Source organism: Rhamphochromis longiceps, linkage group LG22, assembly GCF_057381845.1.
Source record: "Rhamphochromis longiceps isolate RC_006_pf linkage group LG22, R_longiceps_female_GT1.1, whole genome shotgun sequence".
Taxonomy (NCBI): Eukaryota; Metazoa; Chordata; class Actinopteri; order Cichliformes; family Cichlidae; genus Rhamphochromis; species Rhamphochromis longiceps.
Genome location: NC_140577.1, coordinates 7,668,917 through 7,687,097, shown reverse-complemented (window position 1 = coordinate 7,687,097; position 18,181 = coordinate 7,668,917). Strand labels below are relative to the sequence as shown.

Below are 18,181 nucleotides of genomic sequence, written 5' to 3'. Positions count from 1 at the left end.
ATTTTTACTAATGTCATGGATTTCCAAATTAATAGTGGCCTGCTTGTCTGTGATATAACTGACCACTTACCAGTTTTTACTTTGTGTGACTGTGATTTTAAAAAAAAAATAGATACCAAGATCATGATAGCAAAGCGAACAATAAATGAAGAAGCAATTCATGCCTTCAATTTCGATTTAGCACAACAAGATTGGAGTTCGGTGTATGAAGAGTCAGATGTGGACAAGGCTTATGATAATTTTCTAGATATTTTTACTATGTGGTACAATAAACATTGTCCTGTAAACGAACACATGACAAAGAAAAAAAAGATAAAAAGTCCTTGGCTCACAAAAGGAATTATTAATGCTTGCAAAAAGAAAAACAATCTGTATAAACAGTTTATCAAAGTAAAAACAAAAGAAGTGGAACAAAGATATAAAGCATATAGAAATAAATTGACTGATATTATAAGAATGAGCAAACAACTTTATTATAGAAGAAGATTATATGAAAATAAAAACAATATAAAAGGAACTTGGGATGTGTTAAACAACTTAATTAAACAAGGATCTTCTGGAACATCATATCCTGAATATTTTACTGATGCAAATGGTGAAAATCACAACATGAGTAATATTGTCGATGGGTTCAATAAATTCTTCATAAATGTTGGCCCTGAACTAGCAGCGGACATCCCGTGTCATAAAAATGAAAATATCAGTAATATAAAATCAAATCCCTTTTCACTGTTCCTCTCAGCTACAAATGAGCAAGAAGTAATAAATATCACATTAAAATGTAAAAGTAAGTCTTCAATGGATTATCATGACATAAATATGTCTGTAGTTAAACAGGTTATTCTGAATATTGCTAGTCCCTTAACATATATCTGTAATTTATCATTTCAGTCCGGTTGTTTTCCAAAAAAAATGAAAATTGCGAAAGTAATACCACTATATAAAAGTAATGACAAACACAGTTTTACCAATTATAGGCCTATTTCTCTACTGCCTCAATTCTCAAAAATTCTAGAAAAACTTTTTAATTCAAGATTAGAAAAATTCCTTGAAAAACATCAAATAATAAATGTTGGTCAGTATGGTTTCAGAACACAAAGAACCACTTCAATGGCGATAATTGAGGCAGTAGAAGAAATTACTGATACACTGGATAAAAATAAATATGCAGTTGGTATTTTTGTTGACCTCAAAAAGGCCTTCGACACAATCAATCACTCAATTTTACTGGATAAATTGGAAAGATATGGTATTCGAGGGAAAGCTGGTAACTGGTTAAAAAGTTACCTAACAGGTCGGGAACAATATGTTAGCATAGGGCATTACCATTCAGAGAAACTTGGTATTACATGTGGTGTTCCCCAAGGGTCAGTGTTGGGACCAAAACTTTTCAATGTATACATAAATGATATTTTTGATGTTTCTCAAGTACTTAAACTCATACTGTTCGCAGATGACACCAACATATTTTTCAGTAGCGATGATTATACTGATCTTGTAATGACTGTAAACAGGGAGCTAAAATTAATAAAAAAATGGATGGACATAAATAAATTATCATTAAATATAAATAAAACTAAAGCAATGTTTTTTGGTAATTTAAAATATAATATAGAATTACCAATTATCATTGAAGGTGTACCAATTGATAATGTGAGTGAAAACAAATTTTTGGGAGTTATAATTGATAACAAAATTTCATGGAAACCCCACGTCAGACACATAAAAACCAAAATTTCCAGAAGCCTCGCAGTTTTGAACAAAGTGAAACAATTCCTTGATAAAGATGCACTTCGTACTCTGTACTGTACCCTGGTTCTTCCATATCTTACATATTGTGTGGAAGTGTGGGGAAATACATATAAAAATACAACTAATCCATTAGTCACAGTACAGAAACAAGCACTGCGTATTATTCACAAGGCTGGTTATCTAGATCATACTCACAAATTCTTTCTTCAGGCAAAGTTACTTAAATTCCAGGATCTGGTTAATTACAATACATCCATAATTTTGTATAAAGCTTTTACTAAACTTTTACCGGCAAATTTACAAACTAGATTTGAAATTCGAGAAAAGGTTTATAATGTGAGAGGCTTTGGAGAATTCAAATTACCCAGAACTCAAACAACCCGTAAAGGCTTTTGTGTGTCTGTATGTGGTGTGAAAATCTGGAACAGTCTGAGTTTACAATTGAAACAATGCAAAAATATTCATAGATTTAAATTTCTCTACAAACAGTTGGTCTGGTCACAGTATACTCAATGATGGGTTTTAGTGTGCTCTGTAATGTCTGTCCTCTTACCATTGCTGGTATGGATTCCAAAATAAAAAAAAATAAAATAAAGTGTGCGTATGTATGTACATATATGTACTTGTGTGTGTAGATATATATGTATGTATATGTATGTGTGTTTGTTACTTGTAGTTATTACTGCCTGTTACCTGTGGTAATGCAATTTATAATTTATATATTCTGTATTCAGTTATGAAGGCTCTAATTGTTGGTTGCGAGCTGCCGCTTAGATGCTTGTATCTGCCCGGGGCTGTTGATGGGTCTGTATGCAATGATGGGCGTAGCTGCGGGAAGTTTATTATTTTTTTTCGTTGATGAGTGAGTATAGGGGTTTTCTTCGTCCCACTCCTTTTTCAGGCAAGTTTTGTTTTTTGTTTTGTGTATTTTATGTTCAATATAGGTATTTGTTGTGCCTGAAAATGAATAAATAAATGAAATGAATGAAATGAAATGAAATGAAGGAATTGAAACAGTGGGAACCGGTTCTTAACAAGAACCGGTTTTCGATACCCATCCCTAGTCTGGATAGCCCTGACCACCACCTAACATATAATAATGTCATGAAAGCATCATTTTAAAAAGGGCTATGCAAACATGGCCAATAACTTTCATTCTAATGATGTGCAAAATGATTTGGGCACAAAACAAATTTTGCTGTTAGAAAACTTGCAGACTTCACTAAATACAGTGTAGACCCTCTAAATTAAGTTTGGGGGATGTGATCTTTCAAGAAATGCAGACCAAACTGTTGTTGTTTGTGTACTTACACAGCATGTCTTGTAGAATTAACTGGAGTCAACAGCAACAGCATAGTGCAGTCATATCTCAAATCTAATAACAGAAGACAGGAAAAGATCAGTGAAGAAACAACTTCCCCAAACCAAAGCACAAATAAAACAATAAGTGAAACAGGCTGATCTAAAGTATGATTAAGTTCAGCCTGATTAATATAAATGTCACTGAAAATTGCTAATATATTGGAAAACCATAATACTTACCACTGAGTTGATGTCTTTCTGTCCAATAGCAGGAGTGCTGGTCCTGAGCCTCAAAGACAGTAAGAAGCAAGCAGAGGGAGAAAAAACAGAAAAAAATGAAACTGATTTGATCCTTAATGGCTGTGCAATCATTGTAACATATAGTTTGCTTATGTTGTTAAATAAAGTCTAGATTTGACATTAGATATAGATGCCACAGATGTTCAAAAGCTGCCACAAAGCATGAAAAAATGGACGTCTCCGGAAATGTCGGAGCATTTTTGCAAATATGTGACATGCCATGATGGCACCGGTTCTGACATAAACGGTAGTAACCAGACCGAAAATCAGCGCACATTTCGGTGCTTTATTTCGGTGCTTTTTTTTCCTGAGATTTCATACACTTTGGATTCTAGCCAATCATTTTACCTTTCCGAGGATAGTAGGCGGGCCCAGGTACGTACGTTCTTTTAGAGCAGAGCTACAGATTAAAAATGCCCAAGGCGAAGCGGTCAAAGTCTGGCTGTACTTCACAGCAAAAGATGCAAACTCAGCAGCCTGCAACAAGTGCTTTAAGGTGATACTGTGCAAAGGAGGTAACTTCTCAAATCTGAGGAAACACCTGGCGACATATAGCATTTTGTTAAAAGCCGAGAAATGCGCCGTATTTTATAGCTTGCTGCGAGACCTCACACCGAGCACATCTACTGCGGGTGGGTTGCCTGTTATCAGACCCGGAGTTAGCAGCATCCCCCCAAAAACCCAGAGAGTAGAGTCCTGCCAGTGTAGCAGAAATGATGACGGATGATGATGGCAGCAGCAGCCATTCTTCTCTGCGTGAGTAGCTTAATGTTGTTCGTGTGTAAGCTAACCACGTTATTAAATTAATGCATGTAAGGTGAACTAGCAAACACTGTCGTAGTTACATGCGGCTGTCTTCTTGTTTGATGGCAGATACTCCCTTCACCCTGGCCAAAAGGTTAAAATGACCAAAGAAAAAGTGGAAAACAGTTAAACATGAGAGGTTTTTGGACAAAGTTTGTGTTTTTTCCATTGATTAAGCACTGCTTCCAGCCAAGAGTGATACCATAAATCCCCTATAGCTGCAGAAAAGGCTAACATTGTTATCTTTTTACAAAAAACAGCTGAACATGAGAGGTTTTTGGACCAATTTTGTGTTCTCCATATTGACCGGCCCTTGGTACTTGGTACTGGTATCGGATAAAACCTAAATGATACCCATCCCTACAAATGCGATCCTCCTTTTCCCCAGACTACCCTTTCTGGGTCACAAAATAACCTTTTAAGATATATATTTAAGAATATCTACTTAATTCATCAAAATATCACATATTTGCAAAAGTGCTCCCACATTTTCGGAGAGCTCTGTTATCCACCAGCGCGATAGCTGACCGGGAGGTCAAGGCTTCTGCAAGCACAGGTAACTGCTGGCGTATCGTTTTCAACCCCCCTGCGGACTTTTGCTACTCAGGTTAAACATGATGCATATAGTTAGATATATATATATATAGTAAGATTTGGGGAAACCTGCAGTCAGCTGAGACTGAAGAAGTCACTTGGATGAGTGACGAAACGTTTCTCCCACAAAACGCTACGTCCAGATGAACAGAATCAACTTTTGGAGATATAGTTAGTTAGTTAGGGCTATGGATTGAAAATACACCCCACCCCCAGCGGCTGCACCTCCCGAAGAATTTTGTCTGGGCTCACTTTTTTTATTTAAAAAAAAATCAACAGAAAATTTCACAAACAACACATTTGTACCTTTCAATTGTGTCTGTTTGTGCGTCATGCAAATAAACCTTTGAAATGAATGAAATGACACTAATATTTCACTAGTGTTGTAACATCACATGTCGTTAGTGTAGTCTGCCTGTGTCTTTTCTCTGCGAACAAACATTTTAGAGTTGGTTGTTATATACAGTCTGTATAAGTGTGGTTAATCTAACGAACATTTGTAAGGAGATGGCAGTTACTGTGAATGTACAGCAGGTGATCAGTAATAAACAGTCAGATAATGACTCTGACAATCTCATTCAATCTTGCAGACTGAATGCACCTTCTGTGGAAAGTGGTACCACACAGTGTGTGGGGACTTCCCCTGTGCAGAAGGCGACTACAAATGTTGTGGGTGCTAAATAAACAGAAAAAAGTGATCCCTGTTGTCTTTGCTTACTGATTGTTTTTAGTGTTGACAATCCACATTGCTGGGATTGCATCTTTCAACATATTTGTGGGTAGATTTGGATGTACCAGGGGTAAGTGCAGCCACTCAGCCTCTACTCAATGTCATCATAGCAGCAGGTGCAGATGTGTCACAAGTTAATCTAGTAGTAGGCTATGGTACTTGGCCACAGGTGGCAGCAGTGGACTGACCTCCATTGGAGACTGCTCCAGCTGCTGTGTGATAGTGGATCTGCTACAAATTGAAGATCATATGCAAGTTTTGGAAATGAACCCTTGTATTATGTTGAAGAACAAAAAAATGACATTGATTTTGTTGCGGGTCATTTTGACCCGTACTGTGTAAATCCACTCAGAATTGTCAAAAAACTGCAATAAAACAATAGCACCTTTATTTTCGATTAGATAAACATGTAGAACACAGACATACAACAGTTAGACTTTCCATAACTATTTTAGGAACAATTTGGTTTTTCGTTCTTACAAACACATTTCTTTTGAACTTGCCCAACGTTCTCAGTTTTTCAATGCTCAACATTTTCTATTTTGTCCACATGATGGACAGAATGTAACTGTGTGCTTTCTGCAGATGTACTTCTTGCATTTCTCACAAAAAGTGCTTGTTTTCAAACAGGAACCTTCCTAACTAAGATTTAAAACAAAAGATTTCTGCGTCTCCTCCAGTCTCACAAACAGATGACAAACCAAGTGACACACCTGAGTCACTGACTTTCTTAAATCCACTCACTCTCACTGGCTCTGTTTATTACTAATCACTGTGTAACTGCTGTGAATTCACAGTAACTGCCGTCTCCTTACAAATGTTCATTAGATTAACCACACTTATACAGACTGTATATAACTACCAACTCTCCAGCCATGTTGATGGATTGCCTATATTGGCTGGAAATATTAATTTCCAGGGAAAAGACACAGGCAGACGATGCTTACAGGATGTGATGTGACAACACTAATGAAATATTGATGTGTCATATTTGTCCAAGGTGTATTTCATTGTTATGGGAAAAGAGAATATTAAAATCATGATGACCAATTGGAGTGGTGATTTCTATGACTTTGTGTATATAATTTGGAATTTTGTACAAATGTAGGCCAATATACGGTGGCCCTGAGAGGCCAAACGGACTGCAACTTCAGAAAACACTTGCAAAAAGGAAAACGCTGCAAAAAGAAAAACGCTGCACTGCAAAAAGAAAAATGCTACAAAATGAAAGACGCTGCAAAAAGAAAAGCGCTGCAAAAGCACACAAAGCACAACGGAAATAGGAAAAAAGACAACGGAAATGTTCCTGGGGAGACAATAACCCGACGGACCAGTTGCACGAACCAAAACATGCTAACCAGTGCGCTAGGACTGGGACACACTTCAAAGAAGTGGAGGAGAGGTAAATGTGTTGTAATCTCATGATTCTAATAATACTACAGATATCTGGAATATACATTCAAAGATAATTCTAACAAAGATAATGTTTAATGTAGCCTTAGAAATGAAGCTTTTTTAAACTCGAGAACAAATACTAATAAGTCAAAGTCATTAAGGAATATTGCAGTTAATGTGTTCAGGTTTTAATTTGGCATTGTGTCTTCATCAGGCAATGTATTGTCCATATTGTGGAATCCAGCTAGTGGGGCAAATTGGAGTTTTTTGTGGGTCCTGTGGAACTAACATTCAAGTTTTAGCACCTTTTATAGAGAATGGTAAGCACTTCACTTTCCTAAGTTCTAGTATTTATTGCTCACCTTTTAATTGCTTCATAATGACTTATATACACCACAGTAGCTTCAGTAGTGAATGTTAAACTTTTTTTTTTGGGGGGGGGGGGGATTATTATTCATATGCCATTCCAAAGTACTATATTCATTTCCTTATTCTAAGGTTTTTGTATTGATAAAGACTCTGTATGCCAAGATAAATCAGAATTCCAAAAACGCAAAGGCATGAACTGCTAGGTACTAAGAACTGTATTCTGGTTTAAGCCTGCCACCGGTTCTACAGCATAATTTTAAAAACTAGTTTATGACTTAATAGGGCATATGTACACAGTGACGAAATTCTTCTAACTTCTCTAATTTTGCTCATTTTGAGTTGTCAGCATAGAGGTCTTAATGAGAGTGATAAGTCCTGAATCCTGGTCCATGTTCTTTGAGCTTTTGCTGGCCTTTATTTAAGCACACATCAAGAAGATTAAATACTTGAGTCATGTTTATTGAGACTTGTTTCAGATGTGGTATTTTTTTAAAAAAAAACACTTATTAAGTGCATTTGTGGATTCCTGCGGTCGTAATTATCTTTTCATGTTTTCTCTTCAACATTAGGCCCAGTCTCAGTCACAGACATCATCACTAAGTATTTCTCTGAGGGCCATACATATGAAGTGATCCTGGATTTTCTTGAAAACAAGCATAATATTTGTATGAGTCTGAGAACATTAAAGAGGAGGCTAAAAGATGCTGGAATGACTAGAAGGACTGACTTTACTCCCACTGACATTGACATTTCCACTGTTACACAAGAACTGAGAGGCTCAGGTCAGCTTCTGGGTTACAGATCCATGTGTCAGACACTGCGACAAAAGTATAATCTGAAAGTTAAAAGAAATGATGTAATGCACATACTCTCAAGACTAGATCCATATGGTGTTAAGCGTCGCTGTAAACGCAGGTTTGTTCGAAGAGGATATTTTTCAGAAGGACTAAATCAAGTGTGGCATGTGGATGGTTATGATAAGCTGAAGCCCTTTGGTGTTGCTATTAGTGCATGTGTCGATGGATTTTCAAGGAAAGTTATGTGGCTCAGCTGTGGCAGCTCAAATAATGACCCAGGTATCATTGCAAAATATTATATGGAGTGCTTGTCACGGTTTGGTCAACTTCCAGCATGCCTTCGTACAGACTGTGGCACAGAAAATGGCACAATGGCAGCCATTCACTGTGCTTTAAGATCAGACCATGGAGATGAACTTGCAGGAGCCCACAGTCATATGTATGGTACCTCAACTACAAATCAACGGATTGAAAGTTGGTGGTCTTCGTTCAGAAAGCAAAGGTACATGGCTTTTAAAATATATTCTGAAACTAAAATTGAATGGTTCTGAAGGTGTTTCGTGGTCAGCGATATACTTTTTTTTTTGTGGGTGGGGCTTTATACTCAAATATTAAATTACAGTCACAAACAAACAAAGAAAAACATAGTCACCTACACATTTTTCTCATGTGATGCACAACTGCTTCAAAAAATATAATAAATGGTTTGGTATACCAGTGACATTTGTTTGTATTAAAACAACACACTCAAAAGGAAAATCCTACTCAGACATTCCACAAAGTCCTAAAAAGGAACTATAAAAAACAACAAACAAACTGACATTCAACATTTTAATAAATTTTTATAAATCCTAGAGGCAATGGCATCAGTAAAGATTGATGTATTTAAAATTGAGTAAAATTTATTCAAATTTGTGTGCCTACGTAGTACCAAACTAACATCTAGATCAAATAGTTTACCTGTAGGGAGTCATATAAATAAAAGAACAAGGGATTCTTCAAATTTGAGAACTGTAATATGAGTAATATAAGAACATTGATCCAACATGACAGAAATTTGTTAGAGGAGGTCATTCGTTTCAGACATTTCTTCGACTTTGTGTGCCAAAAAAAAAATACTGATGTTTTCACTAGTTTTTGGATTTCTGTGTGGTATCTAACAAGTGATAACAGCTTCAGTGTTCATGTAGAAACAAAATAGTACATTTATATGGACAGATCTGTATATTACAACTTTTCTTAAGTTCAACCGCCAAATGCAGGAATAACAGAAGGATTAATCATTTTGTTAAATTTTGTTATTTGTGTGAAGTTGCTTTTGTTTTCCTGCAGTGCATTGATGAAACACTTCAAAACATGTGAATAAGCTTTTCTTTGAACGAAATTGCGCACATTTCAATATTCTTAAGATTACGACTTTTGTTTAAAGAGGACAATTACATTGAATCACTTGTGTTATTAAATTTTATATGCCTTGTCATTCCACCATTAGAACTCAGTTCTGGATTGAACTCTTCAGTGACCTGAGGGAGAGGCATCTTTTCAACGGCAGTCATGAACATAAATGCCTTCTACGATATGTCTTCCTCAATGTCTTGCAAAAAGAGCTTGACGAGTACAGAGATCTCTGGAACACTCACACCATCCGACCTGTGCGCCAATCTTGTTGTCCATCTGGTAAACCAGAAGCCATGTATCACCTGCCTCATAGGTATGTATTTAGTCCATGGATTTTATTTCATAGTTTTACTAAAATTTTTCTTCCTCAGTATAGTGTATTGTATGTGCAGGATACCTGTCCAGCTTGCTGTTATTAAACCTTTTGTTCATTTATAAAATGGTTCAGGAACAGTCCATCCCTTATGTGCACTCTTTTCTTTCTTGACCTAACCACTTGAGTTAAGTAAGCAGTATGTCATTTAGGTTTAACAATTTGCCCTAACTGTTACTCATAGCAGGTATTACACACACTTTAGCAATTGAATAGTGTGTTTTGTTGTTTTCACCTTTTTGCTGAATAGAAATTAAAGCTGCCACTTGTGTTTTGCCATTAGTTCTGTTCTCTGACTTCATGCACTTACGTTTTATTTTTATATTTTTTTCCAAAAAAAAAAAATGTTAGACAATCATATTTTAACTTTGGATCACATCTTGGCTAAAAATGACAAATGTAGATATATGCATAATTAAGATTCTTTAAAATCACAATTTCCAGAACTGACTTTTAATTATAAGATTGACTTTGCGCTTTTGCTGTAACCTTGAAAGATAGTACCTGGAGAAGTGACTGAATTTGTTCATTTTTCTGACTGACCTAAGGTATGGTGGAAGAGAGTGTGGATTCCAAGTGCCTCAAGAAATCCTGCACCAGTTTGATGACATTCTACCTGCTCAGTACAGTCTATGTGGGGACGACAATCTCCAGGTTCATTTCACAAACTTGGAAAGACAGAGTGAGCTCCCTCGACCAGTCAACTGGACTACTGCAGTTGAAAATTATATAACACTCAAAAATATGACTGGACTTTAGAAGTCAATGTAAAATCATCTGCTAGATGTGAGTACAATTACCACTGACACTAATTCTCACAAACCAACTTTAATGAGTATTGAAAAAAATAGTACCATAGTTTTTATATAAATAGTTTCACTACCGTCAACTTTTCAGTGTGTACGCTTTCTACCTGAAGAAATCAAAAGACCATACTGTACAAAATAACTTGTTCCTTTTAATTAGGTGTTGTAACAAACACATTGATTAATTTGGAGATCTGTTTTACAAACAAAGGTTTACAAAAGCATTCAGCGAGACCTGTATTTATGTGGGTTTTTCTTTTTCTAACTCCAAGAACAACTTGCATATCTTACAAAAAAATGTAATCAAACACAGAAGTGTTTGATTAAATAAAGCCTTTTAACTGAATTTATCAGATTTTTTTCCCTGTGTTATTATACTAGCGTGTCTCAGTACATTAGAATACTTCAGAAATGTTTTATTTTGTTACATTGGCAATTTCTTAACACAGTGAAATATGTCTAACTTGTTCAATTGCCCCACTATGATACTATGCTTTTGAAATTCCAAAACCTGATTGAACTTTCTGCGATGCATTAAACTTTATGTGATTTACAGAAATTATTAGAAACAAAATTTTCAGATTTTAAAATCACAAACTTCAAATGTTTGCTAAAACCATAAATGTGGCTTAAAAGCAAAAGGACTTGGACCTTAGGGAAGCCCAAACCCAGGAGAGTTCTGGATGCCATAATCCATGGCTTCTTGGAAGTCCTCATAACTGTGTAACACTGGGATTTTGATAGTATTTGCACAGACATCTGCTACAGGGAAGCGTGAAGTGGTCTGGAAAAGAAGTTGTGGCTTTGGCTGAATTGCTGCAGGAGGAATTTCTCCCAGTCCAGTTGCAAACATAAGGATGTCTTCAAGAGACAGACTTCCATTTCTCTCTGAAAATGTAAAGAGAATAAAAGTTATTTCTAATGATAATAAACAGGAAAAAGGGGCCATTACACTTTGCTGACATAAATGTACTCATTTCAACATTTTCAACCAAATTTAATACCTTCTACAGAAAGCAGATAGTCTTGCCAGTAGCTTAGTACTCTTGTCTCCTCTTGACGCCTAGAGCTGCCAGGTGGACCAAATTGCACATGGAAGATGTTCTCAAGAAGATCAGCTGTCAGCCTGGTCTCAGTGTAGCACATGAATGAGAAGAAGAGTGAAGGATGCTGTTCCAGGGCGTTTAGAAAATCCAGTGTTGCTAGACCCTTTCTGAAACTAGAAAACAGTCTAATTTTTAATAAAATGTTTAATGTTATTTGTGCAAGAAAGCAAAACTTCACATCGGAAACTACTGTGTTAAGAAAGTAACCAACATTCTTATCTAGCTAAGACACTCATCCTGCTACAAAAAAAAAGTCCTCCTGAAAAAGGTCTTGCATTTAGAATATGTTTTTTCCATCCTTTAAATTTCACAGGAATAAAAAAAAGTAACAATTTATTCTTCTGAAAAGATTTCGTTAAATGGGCACATAATAGTCTGAATTCTATACCTTTGGATGGAAAGATGGTTTCGGTAGATGAAGTACCATTGAATGTAATCCGCTACTACCTTCTTCTTATCCTCCAGTGTCCTCATGAATCGACAGCATCCTGCTGTCTGGAGCATGCTTGAGTGTTTTTCTGAGATTACTCGGAGCTCACTTAGAGATGTTGCATTCTTTATCTAAAGAGAAAAATATATATTACACACACATACACATGCACAAGTGACATCCTTCGCATGCTGTCTATTAATGTGCGATGTAACAGTCTTGGATTACACAATCCGTAATCATTTCAGGCATCAGTTAGTTACCAAGATTATGTTAAGTGGATAACTAAAACTAAAAATTTGCATTTATTGGTGTTTGTCATAATCATAACATCATAAATTTACCTCTAGTAGAGCCTTCTTGATTTCTTCATCTGGTATATCATCAATTGGTGCCTCGAATGTCTTGTCTTTTCCAACAAGGTACATAAAGAAGTTTGGAGATAAACAACATGGCCCTGGACCACCATGAACAATGGAAACTGCAATCATTCTTCCAACGTAGAAATATTCATTTTCATCTGCAGCTAAAGATAAAGACGATTCATTATAATAAAGTAATTTTGACCATGGAAAAAAATGTGAAAAAAATAGATACAGGCACTGTTTTTGCTGCAGTGGTTATTATTATATTTACATGCTTCCATCTCCCTTTTCTGCTAGGTGAGAACTCATACTTTTCCACTTTCCTTTTCCTCACTCCCTGGCTCACAGAAACTTCACGTGTATGGCAGTCCATTCTCCCTGCAGCACGGACTACATGAGGGCACATCCTTTATCGCTATGCCTGTAATACTCTGCCTATTGCCTTCATATTAAATAATTTTTTGAACAATAATTATTGAAAATATTTTGAAAACATTATACTGCCGCAAGTAGAGGTGGCATGGGGTGCGAAACTGAGACACAGGCATTAGAGCCTTTTAATGCTTGTTTTGTTTGGGTTTCCACCAGAGTGGAATTAACAAAAAATAGAGAGGGCATAGCCTAACATACGAAATAGGAAAATAATGATGTGTAATCTATTTATTTCAACAAAAAAACTGTATTCTGAATACCACCTATTTATCTGTAGTATTATTAGAATCATGAGATTACAACACATTTACCTCTCCTCCACTTCTTTGAAGTGTGTCCCAGTCCGAGCGCACTGGTTAGCATGTTTTGGTTCGTGCAACTGGTCCGTCGGGTTATTGTCTCCCCAGGAACATTTCCGTTATCTTTTTTCCTATTTCCGTTGTGCTTTGTGTGCTTTTGCAGCGCTTTTCTTTTTGCAGCGTTTTTCTTTTTGCAGTGCAGCGTTTTTCTTGAAGTTGCAGTGCAGCGTCTTTCTTTTTGCAGCGTTTTCCTTTTTGCAGCATTTTTCTTTTTGCATGTGTTTTCTGAAGTTGCAGTCCGTTTGGCCTCTCAGGGCCACCGTACCAATAAGGAATATATGATATCATTTCATTCTTTTCAAAGGTTTATTTGCATGACGCACAAACAGACACAATTGAAAGGTACAAATGTGCATGAAACGAATTCAGACGTGCTGCAGATGTGTGTCACAGGTTGATCTGGCTGTAGGCTGTGGCACTTGGCCAGAGGTGGCGCTGGTTGACTCGAGTCCATGTTAGTGCACAAAGTAAACTGCTCGCTGTACTTGTGGAGCAAAAACGCTGAAACGGGAGAAATAAAACGTGCGAGGGGAACGATAACGACGACAAGAGTCTCCCGATCGTTTACTCTTGCTGTCCCGTGAACAACATCGGCGTGGTGTTAATTGTTTGCTGTTTTCGCGATCGCGTCGCGCGTGAGGATATCACGCAGGTAAACTCGCCACATTTTTAAACATTTTGTTGTTCAACAGCATCAAGACTGACGGAGTGTGTTTGAGATAACCTCACAAGTGTCACAGGTGACACATTTGGCGTTTTTTTGCTGGTTTGTCGGTAGCAGCTCCTGAAACGCAAGACTGCCACACATCTGTTCGACCAACGCCAGTTGATCTAAACGCCAGTAGATCTGGAACACCGGCGGCAGCAGCAACGCTAGGCTAACACTAACTAGCTAGCAAGACTATAAACCTGGTGCTAAACTAAGAGAAGCCACAAAATCAGTTTGAATAAGAGTAAACATTTACTCACCAAGTCAGTGTATCACGTAAAGATCCACAGCAATGACAACAATAATATCTTGAGCTGACGCTTCTCCAGGTTTGCTAAACATATTCCATAACAAATGCTGGCACCATGAACATGTGGACTGATCCGCGAGGGAGGAGGACGGTAGTGACACACATCTTTCATCCTTCCGCACTAAGAAGTAAAACTTCCAGCTTACTTAGTTTTTCTATGTTAAGACAACTCAAATAAATTGAGTTTATCAGCGTTTTTGCATAAAAAGTACTGGTAACTTATTTAAATCGAGTTCTAATAACAATTTGATAAAAATTGAGTTCAGCCTATTTAATATTTTTAATTAAGCACAATATTTAAAAGTAGAATGGGAAGCAGAACCGCTTTTAGGCCCCTCTTCAGTGGAACCAGCTTCCACTTTGGATTCAGGAGACAGACACTATCTCTACTTTTAAGATTAGGCTTAAAACTTTCCTTTTTGCTGAAGCATATAGTTAGGGCTGGACCAGGTGACCCTGAATCCTCCCTTAGTTATGTTGCAATAGGTGTAGGGTTTTAGTCTAAAGTACCACTCAGTAGTGAGCAGCATAACCTCTGAGGAATTTAAACCGGCAATTCAAAGTTTTATTTATATTGTACCAAGTTACAACAACAGTTGCTCATATTGCTTTATAATGTAAGGTAAAGACTCTACATAATATAGAGAAAACCCCAACAACATATCTGATATAAAGATATTATTTTTTAATGGTTTTAAGTTACAATATGACAGAGGCTATATGACAAAGAAACTTAAAGTAAAGAAAAAATCTTTTTTAAATTAAAAAATAAAAACTATTTAAAAATTAAAATCAGTAATAACTGTTTCTAAAGCTACATCTACAGGCGTTATTATGTAAACATATGTTTTCAGTGAGATCTGAATCTCTTTTTTGAAAGAGACCTGTGTACAAATCCCCAAACAAAATAGATTACAGTCACTTTTTTCTTTTGTTTTTTTATATAAGGAGACATTTATATATTCACATGATTTTACAGTAAGCAGTAAATGCCCTCTGCACAGTCAGCTTTGCTGCACACAGTTCGTCTCTACACCCACTAGATGGCACAAGAAAATACATTTAACGTTTGTGTCAGTTTTTTCCTTTTTGCTTTCGCTCTCTATATATTTACATAACAAAATATATTTTGTTGGGTTGATATATCACAGCCTTGCATGTTATGCAGTAAGTTGCGTTTTGGTGTTAGCATTTATCAGAAAAGAAAAGAAACAAGTTAAGAAGTCTTTTCTTAACTAAAATAAACCAATTAAAACCAATTTTGAAAAAAAAAAACTTTTAGTTGACTGAAATAAATGTTAAAACTAACAACACTGGAAATGTGCTTGGTTTTGTAATTTTTGCGAATTTGGTTTAAACTACACAACCTAAGAAGGCTTTGACGTATTTTATTACTGAGACATTTTATTGATACTGAGATAGGGTTTTCTACATTACTGGTTCATCAGTAATAAAACACTTTTTTATGCTATCTCTGTATCCTCGGGCTGCTGTTGGAGCTCCGTGTGTGTGTGTGTGTTTTAGAGGGTGTGCCGCTGGTTTCAGCGCTCCGTTGGAACTTGCATCAGACAGACCGGGAATGACCCGGATGTTAATGGTGGAGTCGGTGGAGAAGGGAGTCGGTGTGTCGTTGGTGTAACGGGAGTCATATTCGTGTACACACGTCCTCTTGCCGTCCTTTGATATTTAACGGTTATTGATTCTAGAAAAACGTTTCTCTTTCTCGGTATTTAATACAGGATGGTTACTGCTTTTTACGTGTAATCGTGTTTGTTGTACTGACCTTGATTTACGAACAAAAGAATATCTGGCGCTAGCTTGCAAGCTAACACAATTTTTAGTAAAAGGTCGTCTGTCTGGGCTTACACTGGCTCATTAAAACGTTTTATTTTGTGTATGTGTCGGTATTCACCTTATCGCTCTTTCACAACTATCGAACAAACCAATCCACCTGCATGTACAGGGAGTGCAGAATTATTAGGCAACGTCCTTTCCTTTGGCAAAATGGGTCAAAAGAAGGACTTGACAGGCTCAGAAAAGTCAAAAATAGTGAGATATCTTGCAGAGGGATGCAGCAGTCTCAAAATTGCAAAGCTTCTGAAGCGTGATCATCGAACAATCAAGCGTTTCGTTCAAAATAGTCAACAGAGTCGCAAGAAGCGTGTGGAAAAACCAAGGCGCAAAATAACTGCCCATGAACTGAGAAAAGTCAAGCGTGCAGCTGCCAAGATGCCACTTGCCACCAGTTTGGCCATATTTCAGAGCTGCAACATCACTGGAGTGCCCAAAAGCACAAGGTGTGCAATACTCAGAGACATGGCCAAGGTATGAAAGGCTGAAAGACGACCACCACTGAACAAGACACACAAGCTGAAACGTCAAGACTGGGCCAAGAAATATCTCAAGACTGGTTTTTCTAAGGTTTTATGGACTGATGAAATGAGAGTGAGTCTTGATGGGCCAGATGGATGGGCCCGTGGCTGGATTGGTAAAGGGCAGAGAGCTCCAGTCCGACTCAGACGCCAGCAAGGTGGAGGTGGAGTACTGGTTTGGGCTGGTATCATCAAAGATGAGCTTGTGGGGCCTTTTCGGGTTGAGGATGGAGTCAAGCTCAACTCCCAGTCCTACTGCCAGTTTCTGGAAGACACCTTCTTCAAGCAGTGGTACAGAAAGAAGTCTGCATCCTTCAAGAAAAACATGATTTTCATGCAGGACAATGCTCCATCACACGCGTCCAAGTACTCCACAGCGTGGCTGGCAAGAAAGGGTATAAAAGAAGAAAAACTAATGACATGGCCTCCTTGTTCACCTGATCTGAACCCCATTGAGAACCTGTGGTCCATCATCAAATGTGAGATTTACAAGGAGGGAAAACAGTACACCTCTCTGAACAGTGTCTGGGAGGCTGTGGTTGCTGCTGCACGCAATGTTGATGGTGAACAGATCAAAACACTGACAGAATCCATGGATGGCAGGCTTTTGAGTGTCCTTGCAAAGAAAGGTGGCTATATTGGTCACTGATTTGTTTTTGTTTTGTTTTTGAATGTCAGAAATGTATATTTGTGAATGTGGAGATGTTATATTGGTGTCACTGGTAAAAATAAATAATTGAAATGGGTATATATTTGTTTTTTGTTAAGTTGCCTAATAATTATGCACAGTAATAGTCATCTGCACACACAGATATCCCCCTAAAATAGCTAAAACTAAAAACAAACTAAAAACTACTTCCAAAAACATTCAGCTTTGATATTAATGAGTTTTTTGGGTTCATTGAGAACATGGTTGTTGTTCAATAATAAAATTATTCCTCAAAAATACAACTTTCCTAATAATTCTGCACTCCTTGTATTTATTCTTGGTGTAATTTAGCTTAGCAGTTAGCATTTTGCAGCTAATGTGACCTAATTGATATTTTTGGGTATAATGTAGTTAGCAGGTATTCTCACCCCTTTGGCGTAGATTAATAAAGCACAAAGACACGCCTGCAGGAGATGACATCTATCCTGTTCATATATAATCAGTCTGTATTTTTGTGTTAACTATTCCTTCTTTTAAAATCCAGATTCACATTAAACATTTCAGTTTGCTCACTCACACAGCCCTGAAGTCAGAAATGCATATAGATGTGACGCATTGCTGCAACTAACTGACTGAAATTGTTTCATGCTGATTATTTGGGAAACACTGGTTATATTTAATGATTTCGGGAATCATTTCACCTTTATACCTGAACCTAAATGAAGATGAACTAATGAGATCATACTAATATTAATTGATAAAAATCACACATTTTATTAGTGTTGAATGCTTTATTGAACATATTCAAAATACTACATTTGCAATCAGG

The 18,181-nt window shown here is 36.9% G+C and overlaps 2 protein-coding genes across 3 annotated transcripts; one reads left to right on the top strand and one right to left on the bottom strand.

The window, feature by feature from the left end:
* The first annotated feature begins 5,654 nt into the window (after positions 1-5,654).
* Positions 5,655-10,598, top strand: LOC146643308 (uncharacterized). Its single transcript, XM_085396267.1, has 5 exons — positions 5,655-6,884; positions 7,092-7,197; positions 7,816-8,545; positions 9,536-9,754; positions 10,363-10,598. The coding sequence occupies exons 2-5, from the start codon at positions 7,095-7,097 to the stop codon at positions 10,571-10,573; spliced, it is 1,263 nt and encodes a 420-aa protein (XP_085252393.1). The 5' UTR covers positions 5,655-6,884; positions 7,092-7,094; the 3' UTR covers positions 10,574-10,598.
* Positions 10,599-10,752: 154 nt separating this feature from the next.
* LOC146643307 (G2/M phase-specific E3 ubiquitin-protein ligase-like) lies at positions 10,753-14,275 on the bottom strand. 2 transcript variants are annotated; one of them, XM_085396269.1, is made up of 5 exons: positions 13,265-14,275; positions 12,501-12,682; positions 12,115-12,287; positions 11,625-11,746; positions 10,753-11,508 (listed from the first exon to the last, which is right to left on the bottom strand). In XM_085396269.1, the coding sequence occupies exons 1-5, from the start codon at positions 13,314-13,316 to the stop codon at positions 11,273-11,275; spliced, it is 765 nt and encodes a 254-aa protein (XP_085252395.1). In that variant the 5' UTR covers positions 13,317-14,275; the 3' UTR covers positions 10,753-11,272. The 2 variants fall into 2 exon arrangements, with proteins under 2 accessions (XP_085252395.1, XP_085252394.1); XM_085396268.1 differs by having other exon boundaries at positions 11,625-11,839; positions 13,265-14,274.
* Positions 14,276-18,181: the final 3,906 nt, after the last annotated feature.

Bases quoted from the DNA above. Each gene is read 5' to 3' on its own strand.
- LOC146643308 (XM_085396267.1), top strand. From the start codon at position 7,095: ATGTATTGTCCATATTGTGGAATCCAGCTAGTGGGGCAAATTGGAGTT. The intron at 7,198-7,815 runs GTAAGCACTTCA...CTTCAACATTAG, and splicing joins AGCACCTTTTATAGAGAATG to GCCCAGTCTCAGTCACAGAC. The intron at 9,755-10,362 runs GTATGTATTTAG...GACTGACCTAAG, and splicing joins ATGTATCACCTGCCTCATAG to GTATGGTGGAAGAGAGTGTG.
- LOC146643307 (XM_085396268.1), bottom strand. From the start codon at position 13,316: ATGCTAACCAGTGCGCTCGGACTGGGACACACTTCAAAGAAGTGGAGG. The intron at 12,683-13,264 runs GTAAATGTGTTG...CTTTATCTTTAG, and splicing joins TTCAAAGAAGTGGAGGAGAG to CTGCAGATGAAAATGAATAT. The intron at 11,840-12,114 runs GTATAGAATTCA...ACTGTTTTCTAG, and splicing joins AACCATCTTTCCATCCAAAG to TTTCAGAAAGGGTCTAGCAA.